The 13,809-nt window shown below is 34.1% G+C and overlaps 1 protein-coding gene across 1 annotated transcript in view; it reads right to left on the reverse strand.

Annotated features, from left to right (window-relative positions):
• The window catches only part of LOC136027851 (uncharacterized), a 132,086-nt gene extending 128,952 nt beyond the window's left edge, over positions 1-3,134 (reverse strand). Inside the window, exon 1 of the mRNA XM_065705265.1 lies at positions 2,901-3,134. Coding sequence (XP_065561337.1) covers positions 2,901-2,934 — 34 coding nt within the window. The 5' untranslated portion in view covers positions 2,935-3,134. The remainder of the gene's footprint in view (positions 1-2,900) is intronic.
• Positions 3,135-13,809: the final 10,675 nt, after the last annotated feature.

A 13,809-nucleotide genomic window follows, 5' to 3' on the forward strand; every position in this document is an offset into this window, starting at 1 on the left:
GCTTTTGGCCCACTTAGTACATCCAATAATAAAGATCGAATATATTTGCGTTATTTTACTACAAACAACGTGCAACATGCCCAATTTTATGCAAAATCATAGGGAGGGGGTGGGTGTAGTTGGGGGAGGGGTCCAAGGCCTTACTTTGTGCCCTGAATCATAAAGACGAAAAATATTTTTAAGACCCCGACTTAGACAAAGTTCAGGATGCCTACCATTGTGCTATAGAAAATTTGGTTGTGGGGAGGGGGAAAATTCAAGGGTCTCTGGTACTTCGATTGTTTATCGTACCAATTTAAAATCCTTATGTGATTCCAGGCCAAACAAGGTGCGTGACGGATATCTATCTGCTGAGATGTTGGCAATGGGAGAAAAAGTGGCTGCAGGAGCTACGTGCCTACTTTGCACCTTGAATAATACTAAATTGAAAATGTTTGTATGATTTTGGTCCAAACGAGTTGCCCATGCTTAATTTTTAATTAAAAAGTGGTTGATGAAGTGAGGGAGAGGCTTTGGGCCCTTTTTGGATATCGTGTCATACAGGTTAAAAATGCTTGTATGACTCCGATTCAAACAAGGTGCAATATGTATGTCTTTGTCCTAATAATCTGGAAATGGTATATGGGCCCACGGGGTGGCGTAGGCCCATACATGTGTTTTAGCAAACACAATCGATTTTTCTTTCTTATGTGCACCAAAACACTGAAGTTCAGTCTCTTCAAGTTTTCAAAATGGTGGGTCCCATGATCGGATTTTTTACAAAAACTTAATATCCAATATTTAAATCAGCTCACCAAGGACTACTGTTTAGCATCAAAAAAATTGTAACCCTCTTAGCTAAGAAGGTCTCCTGGCTGTTGCACAACTTTCTATATTACTACGTTAGTGGTGAGAGAACTATCAAGTTTTACAATATATACGTGATCTCCGCCTCATTCCCAAACGCAGAAAATTAAATAATAAACTTGCCCGAAATCACAATCAGAGTTAGCTTACAAAATTTGATGACAGCAGTTTTGAACTAATGGGAACATTCTCCCTTTTTTCGGATATATTCATTTTTCTACTCTTTACTCTAAGAAAATATTTTGAGTGGGGCCAGGGAGCCATTGCAAATCTTAAGTACTTCTAAACTTATATTAACGCTTGCCAGCTTGAACGGAACTTTTTATTTGAAAGCAGAATCAAGGTTCGAAGAAACTAAGTTTGGTGGAACAACTTCAGAATGTCGTTGGTGACTAAAATTTTCTCTTCAGCCCTCAAACTGTAGGCTCTGGCTTAAGGACAGAAGAAATGTGTCTTTTTTGGACCTTGGCAAGAATTTTATGCAACTGTCCAAAATTCAGTCATATTCATTATTCTGGCCGGATTTCCCCAATTTTTGCAAGAACAAAATAAGTTAGACGCTTGCAACAATATTGTAGACAACTGAAGCTGTCTGTATTATACAAAAAGGCAAAAATAAGTGCTGGTTCCACAACAAAATATGAAAATGTATATTAGGAAAAATACTAATCATTATTGAAATGATCAAACAAAATGTAAACAAAATAAAACATTTTCACATCTTTTAGGAAGAATATGAACTATATGAAGAAAATAAAAACTACATCAAACTGATAAACAATGGTTCCGAATCTCAAACAGCTAGTCAAAAAGAAAGAGAAAAAAATACTTCAGTCATAAAGAGGTATAAATTTCGAAGAAATAGATTGTTCGTATGATATTCAAAAGAGTTCGCAAAATGTTGCCAAAGTTCCAAGAGATAATCTGATTTTTTTTTACTTAGCTTACAGTAAGAATAGTGTGTATATATGCATAAATCAATATTTAATGAAATTAGAAAATATTATTCGTAAAATATTTCGGGATAAATTAAAATAGGAAAAAACCTTTAAAGGCAAAAAAAGTAGAAATCTGCCTTGGATGTGCATATATGGATGCTTTTCTCACTATTAAAGATGTCTCTTTGCCATCAACAGTTTTAAATACATCCAAATGTATAAGATACAAGTGTTTATAGTTCTCAAATAAATAAGGTCAGTGAAGACTGTGGAAATTACTATGTTGGCAGGACCCATCAGAATCTAGAAAAACGGCTACACCAGCATAAAGAAGGCACAGACAAGGCATTAATTTCATATAGTCCTTTAATAGAAACCTTTGTTTCTGCTTTAGGTTATCATTCCTGAATCAGAAACAAAAGGCAATTTTTTTTCACTAGCTAGTTTTAACTAAAACGCGTTTTGTAATTTTTGGTTACTATGGACTGTGGTTCGTTATAGACTAAGTCATAGTAATCGCTACAACCATGATATAAAACCCTTATCTTACTTATGAATATTGATACAATATGTATATTCATTAAAATACTGATTTTGAGAGATCGTAGCTTTGGTTCTGAGCATTTGATTGAAGCCATATACATCAGGTTATTCAGCTGATAATTTTGGATCACTTCTAAGTAATATTCGAGTATAGCTTTCCTATTCAGAAGAAAAAGGTCCGACCAATTCTTTTATATTTACAATACGGGAAAATAGCACAAATAATTGATATATCGTCACTGTCATACCTGAAGGTCGCACCTTATATTTTCCAACCTCTGAAAAAATTCCCACAAAGCATTTACTTAGCTGCATCTAAGGGGCAGATCAACAGGGCAATATAGGTTCAATCACACTTCAATCCTCCTAATCTACATTATCATGCTGATCCTCCATTTGAGAACAGTTGAGCAAAAGGCTTTTAGCAATAAGCTCATAGGTGTTAAAATTTCGAATACGACTTTTGGGTGTAACAGCGACGATTTGTTTTTTACGCTAATCACAAAAAAATCACCTCAGAGCAAAAACCTAAAATTAGCACAAGTAGAAATTCAAAAATTAAGTCTAATATACCCTGGGAAAAGATAATATGAGGAATTCGGACCATAAGTCCAAGTTCTGTTAGCCTTTTCCTCAGGAGACCAGCGTTTCTGTCCAATATTTTTGAAGTTGTTACATCTGACTCGTCTCCATTCGGAACCCAAAACACATTCAGTATTTGGAAGTCGTTAGTAATTTTTACCTAAAATAAAAACGAAAGCAATAATCAGAGATAATTACTTGAAAGAACATTAAAGTCTTGGCAATCTTCTTTGAAGTAGCCTCAAGTAAATAAATGTGTTATAAAAGGTGTACGGCTAATGCCCCTGAAAAATACAATTCCCACAGAAAATTCTCAGCCGCAGATCACTACCCCTGGAAAATTCTTCCCATGTGTAAGATTAAGCAGCCAAAGAGAAGGTAAGGAAAATAAAAAAAAAATAAGAAAAGATGGGATTCTGGGATATTCGATCTGTATTCCAAAATACAGGCAGAATGTCCTATGTGGTATAAGATACCCAATGGGATTTTTTTTTATTTCTTTTAATTCTTCTTTTCATGTTTTTTTGGACTGGGGTTGATATATTACAGCAGGATAGGATTATAGAAAGATTAAAGAAAAAATTTGGTTTGCTTGTTTGAAATAAGGAGTTGTGTCCAATTTCAATATGCTTGGCTCTGCCTTGAAGTATTTAAAGTAAATTTAAAAAAGAAGTCCCTTGAAGATACTTCACACAAGAAAACCTTCAGCTGCACTCCTACTTGAGGCATCCTCAATCACAGGGGGTAAATCGGTAACATGTATTACAGAGGTCAGAACCAGTCAAAGTCCACGGGAAGTAATTTCTTAGTCCCTGCCTGTATTTCTGTGCATTTCTATAATAGGGAAACACCTCTACAGTTACCCCTAAATTCATTATCCCACTTTTTTTTCTTTATTATTTTTCCTGATATGATAACTCAACTTCCAGAAAACCGAAAAAAAATTAAAATAAATGCCCTAAGATATTGTACGCCATATACTCTATCCGTATTTTAAAATATAGATAGATATTCCAAAATCTTTGGCTCCTCAATTTTAAATGTGAAGTTAGTTAATTAGATATCGACAAATTAAAAGATGTGGTACTAAAATGATCCCATATTTTTCCCGCTTTACCAATCAGAAATGTTTAAAACACTCGAAACCTTCATTTCAATTTCGTGGGAGCAAAACTGACCTTATCAAAAGGTTTTCAATAATCAAATTCTTCTTAATTTAAATCCTAATACTCTCAGTCACTTTAGTCATTACTCTTCAACCTGTCATAATCAACTTTAAATATAGGTTAATAAAATCACAATAAACGTCAAATCAATTGAAAAACTGGTACAATTTGAGCACAAAAGCATTCAAGTTTGTTTCCTTCACTGTTGGCAATACAGCTAATACTGAAGCCATTAACAGTATATTGAATTTATGCATTAGGATTAGGGCCAAATATTATATATATATATATATATATATATATATATATATATATATATATATATATATATATATATATATATATATATATATATATATATATATATATATATATATATATATATATATATATATATATATATATATATATATATATATATATATATATATATAGGCCTATATATATTTATATATATATATATATACATACAATATATATATATATATATATATATATATATATATATATATATACATATATATATATATATATATATATATATATATATATATATATATATATATATATATACTAGCTGTTGGGGTGGCGCTTCGTGCCACCCCAACACCTAGTTGGTGGGGCGCTTCGCGCCCCCCCAAGCCCCTTCAAGCCCCCCCGTGCGCGTAAGTCATTACGCGCAATTGTAGTTGTGTCCCTGTGTCCCACCTTTGAATAGATATATTGTATTATATTGTATTGAATAGATAGAATTGTATTTTTCAGGGGCATTAGCCGTACACCTTTTATAACACATTTATTTACTTACAACATAATAATTTCCACAGTCGCAAGGTATTTGATAAACCGCTCTTTGGTGAGTAACTTGGGCTTTATCTTTACCGGAGTTTGAGAAATTAATGGTTTAAAAATTTTTAGTGGAAACTACATGTAGATTTTTTGTGTGCAAATTTTTTTTTTATTTTGTCGTGATTTTTTAGGATGTACGGATGATAGATAATATTTGAGGGCTTATCAATAGCCTCCCATTGTGACATATCGATTTTATGGGACGGTTATCTCGATTAGTCTCAATAGTTAAATGTGATACCAAAAATAAATTCTATAAATTCCGAAAGATAGCCTAAAACCCTCTAAAAAATGGTGTCGCATGGAAAAAAAACACTATTGGAATTGCCATGGCTGAAAACCTTATACAGGAATGACTTGAAGGTTTGGTTTTTATTTTGTCCTTAGGACAGTCGAGCAGAGGTCTCGATTAAAATATTTGCATATATCTCTTCTCTATTTCACTGGCTGGTATTTTCCTAGTTTTCTCTTCTAAAATTTTTTAGTTTCATCATGCTTAACCAGTGTTGTCTCAGAATTTTTTTATCTGTCTCGAACAACAAGGACAATTCCTTTTTTGAATTACTGATGTGTCCCTCTACTTTAAAAGATTTGAATCCTCGACTTCCTTCCAATGATTAAATTAAACTGGGATAAGCTTCTTTTTAAAGTGTAGCAACCAGGAAAAGAGATTTCTGAACTGGTGTGTATTGTAAAAAATTTAATACTAACAACACAATATTAATACAAAATATTCAACACTAAGTCTGCTATAGTCGTAGTTTTGCTGCCATTGAAGGTACAAGTATGCATGAGATGTGTTTAGTCACCTCCAGACGCATAACAAAGGAAGCTGATTACAAGAACTACTACAAATGAATCCATCGTTCATTCATGATTATATATTCACCAATGACTCTTGTTGGCTCATATACTTTCAACATATCCAATATCTTTAGCCGGCATTATAGTTTGCATAAAAACAGTTTGAAACTCGGTGAATCTTAAATACAGGTGCTCCAATGACATGCTTTTTATAGTTGTAGTATAGTGATTAAGGCTAATGGTCTTTTTTGTTCCCGCCCAATTTCTGAAACAGATTCTAAGAATCTTAATAACGCCACTGCTAGTATCTATTCGATAGCAAACTCGTTTATGAGACTTGACAAAAACATAAACAAGTGGGAGAAAAAAACAAAAGATGTTTGTTTAGTAAAAGCACGTTAGATTCTACGGAGATTAATTTAAATGAACAGGTTATGTAAAAGAAAATATACCCACTGCTGAGCTAAAAATAGTGTTTTCTTTTGCACATCAATTTAAAGGGTAATCCTATATTTTTTCGCTCAGAGATTTTGATTCGATGTGCATTGAATGCAAATGGTAGAACTTGTACGAAAAGTAGACAAATCTTTTATTTTCGAGATGGGTGTCTGTTTTGAAATGTAAAGCGTGAACTCTCCCAAACCTGAACCTCAACCGAGTCCGTTTGGAAATGAAAATTGTTTGGCTATTGGGAGAACCCTTGGGTATTGAGAATTGCAAGCAGTTAGCCAGGTGGGTGAAACACCCACCTGGCTATTTTCTTTTAATCTTCAGTTCTCGAAGTCCACCAGTCCCCAAACTTAAACCTCGTCATGTTACTTCTGAATTCCTTTTTACAAATTGTGATGAAAATGAAATAAATGAAATAATTATGTGTATGAAATAACAATCCTGTGGAGTAGATGAAGTATCGTTAAAGCAACAAAAACAATTGTTATTTCTATTTTGACTCATCTGATTAATTTATCACTTGAAGAGGGAACTTTTCCAGAAAGACTTAAATTAGCCTGAGTGCTACCCCTTCACAAAGGGAAGTCAAAAAATGAACCGAGTAATTACCGATCCATTTCTATTTTACCTTTTTTTCGAAGATTTATGAGAAAGTAGTCCATGAAAGAATGTATGATTACCTCCAGGAGTAGAATCTTCTGTGCGATACCCAACTTGGCTTTCGCAAAGGACTTTCTACGGATATGCACCAGCTATCTGGAATTCAATCCCCTTGGAAATCCGGAACTCAAATAACCTTACTACCTTCAAGCGAGCAGTGAAGGGTCGTTCCAGAAATACTGTTTAGATTTGAATATCATGCGGTCCTCCTCTTTTCGATCTTTTCTTTTATTTTCTTTTTTTTCTTTTCTTTCTCTTCGTCACTCCCCTTTTTTCTCTTTTTTTTTCTTTTTTGATAAATCCAGTTGATTCGTTGTTTCTGTTAGTTGATTGTTTAATTATTCTTTAGTTAAGTTTCTGCCCTAGTCAAGCACTTTTGTGCTTTCCTGGAAGATTATGTACATGTAATTAGGTGTTTTTATTTAAATATATATGATTGAATTGAATTGAAGAATTCCTGCGAACAAAACTCTAGCACAGCTTGCATCAAACAATAAGTGCGTAATTGGTAATTTGATGTGTGTGTGTAGACTTGTTCCTGTGTTTGCGTACGTTTGTGTTTTTGTGCTCCTCAATCTCATCCTGCTAAATAACTAAGAAGACTAATCCGCCATTCCATCATAAATTTACTATGAAAAAGTAGCACATAAACAGAATTGATGGAAATAAAACTAATTTATTGGGAAGATAACAAGAGGAAAAGTTTGTGTAAAACGAAAAACTCAATGCATACCCGTACTAATGAACTTATTTTGGAAGAAATATAGCCTCTCAGGCGCATACGGGTTAAAGCACATAAAAAAGAATTTTTATTGAAATAGAAGAAAAGCGATAACAGTAAAAAGTTTGGGATTTCCCAAAAGGAATTTAAAAACCCTTGTCCATCGTATCTGCCCCCATTAAAATACAACAACGAAAACAAACAGTCCGCACATGCAAAAGTAAACTACCCAAAGAAAAAGGATGAATGTTTGAGAGGTTTTTCACTCTCAGAAATCATATACCTCAGGTGGCTAGTACCAAGCATGGCAGAAGTGTGCCAAGCATAGCGGAACTGTGAGAACAATACTAAGAGTGAATGATCTGTGCCAAGCATGACATAAGTATCCCAAGCATGGCAGATGTCTGCTAAGTCTGATACAAGATCGTGATTTCATAGCAATCTGGGAATGTACATTATACAATTAGGCTAGTGAGTTAAGTAATTGAAAATTTTAGAGCCATTTGAAACAGACGGACAGAAAATAAAATCCTTCAATGATCTAAATGTGAAACGGTCAAACATTACTGTCTATGCATAATTGACTGAAAATGAAGAGAAATAAAAATAAATAATTATACCAAACATAAAAGAAATGGGTACTGCTATATACAAATAATTAAATCCTAAACGATTAAAAATTAAAATGAGTGCTAAAGTTAAACCAAAAAGGACACAAATTACTGCCCATAGGAGTTCGACTAGAGTTCCGTTCTAACCGTAAACCAAAATAAAAAATTGTCGCTAAATAGAATCTGTAAACCTTAATTGTTGATGTTTCCTGTAATTAGTATATTAAACACTAAATAATTATACATTACACATTCAGTTCATTTTCAATATCTTTCCAGTCACCTTGATTTTTATAGTGTTTTTTTTTTGTCAGTATTTTGGAATTAATAAGATGAAAGCTATTTTCCTTGTAATAAGATTAGGGCATTAACGTTATTTTGTGTTAGGGCGAGATGCACAAGATTTCGGAAAGAAACTTAAAGACGCTTTAATTAAATACCAAAAATGAACGAATTGTACAGAAAACGTAATAATTGTAGGAAAAACTATAAAAATCACAAATACTAAGCCCAAGTAACATACAAGAAATTTATAAGAAAAAAACTAAAATTGTTTGTATTAAATGTATTTAATATACTTCAGACCAGATAAGAAACTTCATTATTTTTGGACATTGACGAAGAATGAGACAGAAATTTATGGAGGAAAAAATAATTTTCCTTGCCAATATTTTTTAACACATTTTTATTTATCAAACACGAAGATTTATCTATTCCAAATCAGACCAAATTATTTCTTCAAAATCACTGTTTTCATGCATTGAGTTCCTGGTAAATTCACTGTTCTCCCCCGATCCCTTCTGTGCGTTTTTTTTCTTGCTGTTCACTTCAACTCGACTCAACCTTCTTTATTTTCCTCTTTTTATTTCTTGAGACAAGCTTGAGTCCTTCGGTTGGTGGGCTGTTGTACATTTTACAGACACAGGTTCTCTGATTTCCATATTCCTTGCAACCCTTGAGTCTAAAATTTCAGGAAGTAAGGATTCATTCCAGAAGGCTTCAAGCTTCGGAATATTTTTTCCAGTAGTCTTTCGATCGGTGAACTGTAATTATTTCCCAATCCTCAATAGAGTTATAAACTATTAAGTGGCATACCATTTTATCCAGTATCTCGAGTTGGCCTTGTATCTGGGCGAAATACCTGTGATTTTTTTTAGCTGAAGACCTTCACTGGATAATTCAAGAAAAAATGCTTTAACTAAATTTTTTGGGCCAATCATAAATGGTTTTGAACTCTGGTATATTATGCACCGTTTTTATCTCTATAGGTGTGCCATTAGGGAGCAGCCATCTACAGATGCAGCAAGATACTGATCTGTGGATGCACACTGAGTCCTATTTGATCTCCCTTTACGACTTTTAAGTTGAATTTGTTTTCATATGCTTCTAGTGCCACTACTTCTAAATCTAAGCCCTTTTTCATTAGGGCAGAGCAGAATCTAGGTCCCAAGTTTCGAATTTGCTTAACAATTGGGGCAACTCTGGTGCTGTTTTTTCTGGTTGCAATTCTGTGGAAGTAACTACTAGTTATTCTCTTAGATCTTTCTTCAACCCAAGTGTCATTTTTGGATTGGCCTTGGTACTGTTGAACAAACAGCTTATACTGGCAAAATCCAATTTTAAAATTCTCGTCAGTATATTTTTGTATGGCCAAATTCATTTCATCAGAAGTCATGTCTGGCTTATTGCAATTTGGTCATAGTCACGATTACCAAAGTTATAGTTTCTATTTTTTAACTTAGCAACGTGTTTTCCTCCAAGAGCACTATAATAACTGGTCAAATTACGTTTAGATATTACACGGAGTTTAGCCGTTTTATACAATATTTTTTGTTACGCTAGAAGGACTAAGCCCAAAAATATTTTCCAAGCTAATTGATGCCATTTTGGACCTGAATTATAAGCAAGACTTGCTCCATGAACTCTTGCATGATATGAACATCGTTTAGACCGGCTTATTTGCTTTCCTCCGATGAATTTAGCAACAACTGACATGTAGCTTTCAGCTAAGTTTGTAGTTGCGTCATTTCGAAGCTGCTCTGCTTTTCGACACACAATATCGACCTCTGTCATAACATCTTCAAACACGTGCAGGGGAAAATTATTCCACCGATCTTCTATTTTACTATTCACGGTCAATTCAGCATCTTAGGACATCCAGAATCACATTTTGTGTGGTTTCCGAAAACATGGTACGGACCTCTTTTTAACAAGATTTCAATTCTTCTGCTGTTCCATTATTTCAGAATTTATTTTATCGCACCCCTTAATTTTTTGTCAGTTGCTGGATAATTCCTCGGGGAAGACATTTTGTGTACAAACCTTTTTTATTTTTGCACAAATTATATAGATGGGCTGTATAGTTTTTTGTGACGTGATTTGCACATTCATGTTTCCGTATGTTGGAACCGTAGGAAACACTTTGTTTTAGCTTATAAAAAACACTGGAATCACCGTCACCGATAAACTCTAAAAACTGTAATCCGTGCATCTCCTCACTGGAACGAAAGCCTTCAACTAGAATATCTGTTTCCATGCTCCTTGAATTTCCGTTATAATTCAGAAAGCAGAAATGATCTTTGGGAATTACTTTGGCGTTTGCAGAAGAAAAACATATATAACAGTATTTATTTTTTATGCCAACTATAACAGTTTTTCGTAAATGCATCTATGATAACTGCAACACATCCTTTGGCCGAATAATCGTGTCCTTTGCTACGCTTATTCCAGCCTCATCACATATCACTTTTGTCCAGTATGAGTCCTCCTTATACCTATCATCATGAATGGCTGATTTTAAGGCCTCTCGTCCATTTTCTAGCAAAATTTCCGATAAACTATTCATCCAAGCATTACCAAGCTGCCTTTCAATACGGGAATAAACTATTCGTGACATGGTTTCACTCCAAGCACCCCGAAGAATTCACACAGTGTAGAATACCCTCCTCCACTACCCATGGCTCCCCAAACAGCCTTCGAATTCAAGCAGCCTTTAAGACTTGATTTTTTTTCGGAAAAAGCAACCTGTGTCTGGTCCGTAAAACTTGAAAGATATTCTTTTACGCTTGTTGCTGGACATTCTGGTTCACCTTTAATCCTCTTTTCCCAGTTACACTTATTACACTTAACTTTCAGTTCAGTTTTCAGGCTTTTCTTTTCTAATTACTTTATAATCAATTTTCCGTGATCGCAACTGATTTTGTGTCTGAATGCTGAAATTACTTCAGCAAGGAAATACCTTAGATTCACAATGCAGTTTCCATCTGGAATTCCAGATAAGTCTATCTCAGTATCGTATCGGGGCAATCAACACCGTAAGAACCACTACCGTTTCCCAATTTATTTGAATCGTCTATGCCAGGATTTGCTGAAAATTCTTCTGAAATTTTCGATCCATTTGACAAATAATCTTTATCTTGTTCTCCAAGCAGCACCTTTCTAAAAAAAATGAAAGAACCATAGAAAAACAAAACCAGCGACCCGGCTCAATAGTAAACGAAAGTCTAAAAAACGAAATTTTGATACTAATAAATACGTCAAAAGAATCGGATTTTAATTAAATTTAGTCCTACCCATCAAAAGATAAGAGCCTGAGAAAATTTGTTCTTATTTGGAAAAAAGGGGGAAACACGCCCTAAAAGTCATAGAATTGTTTTGCCAGAAGACTGATCAAGGGTGCGTGTTTATTTGTTTTTTGTTTTCTTTTTCCAGGGGTGATTGTATCGACCCATTGGTCCTAGGGTGTCGCAAGAGGGCTCATTTTAATGAAAATGAAAAGTTCCAGTGCCCTTTTTAAGCGACCAAAAATTGGAGGGCACCTAGGCCCCCTCCCACTTTCATTTTTTTTCTCAAAGTCAACAGATCAAAATTTTGAGATAGCCATTTTCTTAAGCATAGTCAAAAAACATAATAAGATGTCTTTGGGGACGACTTACTCCCCCATAGTTCCGGGGGAGGGGCTACAGTTATAAACTTTGATCAGTGTTTACCTTGACCTGATGCCCACTTAATTGGACAATCTGTCTTGGCTTTTTCTACAATTGGCCATGACTTGACTTTTCCCACAACTATCCTTTTAATTAAAAGTCAACGGTTTGAGGGTTTTGGCTGAGGGGGGGGGGGTAGAGGGGAGGGAGCTACGTTGAAGGATCTTTACTTAGAGGAATTTGTCACGGGGGAAAAGAAATTCAATGAAGGGGCATAGGATTTTCTAGCATTATTAAAAAAAAACACTGAAAAATAATAATGAAGAAGTTTTTCAACTGAAAGTAAGAGCAGCATTAAAACATAAAACGAACAGAAATTATTACGCATATGAGGGGTTCAGCTCCTCCTAAATACCTCGCTCTTTCCGTTAAAGTAATTTCAACTATATATTCTACGGACTTGGTGATTCTAGGGTCATTCTTAAAGAACCGGGAGAAAATTTAAGCTTTAGTGTAAAGAGCGAAGTATGACGAAAGGGCAAACCCCCTCATATATGTAATACAAATATACAAAGTTCTAGGTGCTTTTATAAGTTACCAAAAATTGGAGGGCAACTAGACCTCCTCCCCCACCCCATTTTCTTCAAAATCGTCAGAACGAAAATATGAGAAAGCATTTAGACAAAAAAAGATATGCAAATTTCGTTGTGCGGTTAGCCAAATCAAAACATGCATTAATTTAAAAACGTTCAGAAATTACATAAAAAAACAGTTTTTTTAACTTCAAGTAAGGAGCGTCATTAAAACTTAAAACGAACAGAAATTATTCCGTATATGAAAGGGGTAGTCTCCTCCTCAACGCCTCGCTCTTTACGCTAAGATTCTTATTGTTTTAAAAAGTATAGTTGTGAGAAAGAGTCAAACTTTAGCGTAGAGAGCGGGACATTGAGGGACTACCCCCTTTCATAAACGGAATAATTTTTGTTCGTTTTAATGTCGCTCCTTACATGCAGTTAAAAAAAACTTGTTTTTTTTTATTTAATGGACAAGAGGGAATGAAACTTGTATATGTAATTTTTACTTACCGGTATTTTAAATTCAGCCACCTTTTGTTGATAATTTCTTCCTCATATCTCAAATGTCTTATTGACTTCAGTTGACAAGTCAACTAATCAGAGACACAAGCCTTGGAGGCGTAATGCCTAAATTGGATAAGAATCCGCCTTTTTTCTATTGGCTGATGAACAACGCTATAAGCCGGAAACAGGGGTAAAATAAGTAAAAGTAAGCACATTTTGAAATTGTATTTTTCTGATTTTGCTTTCAAACTATTATGATAGACTTCAGAAATTTTCTGTAATGGTTGTAGATTATAAATCTACATATGATCCAAAATTCTACCCTCTGGAGCCAACTTCATACCTTCTAGCAAGAAAAATGTTGAAAATTAAAATAATTTTTTGCACCGTTAAAAATAAAATATAACAATTCTGCAACCAACATTTTTTTTAATACTGGCAGGATGAACTAAAAAAAAATCTACTGTCATTTCCCATCCACTAATTTTTATTCACCAAACTAATATAACTTGATTTCTTTTTTTTGCACCTAGGTAAAGCATATACAGAAAAGTGTAAACCATTTTTTTCTTAAACTGTGAGTCATCAAAAAAAAAATCATTTCACAAATCACCAAATCGCAGAGTTATTCATG

This window comes from Artemia franciscana, chromosome 6 (assembly GCF_032884065.1).
Source record: "Artemia franciscana chromosome 6, ASM3288406v1, whole genome shotgun sequence".
NCBI classification, from domain to species: Eukaryota; Metazoa; Arthropoda; class Branchiopoda; order Anostraca; family Artemiidae; genus Artemia; species Artemia franciscana.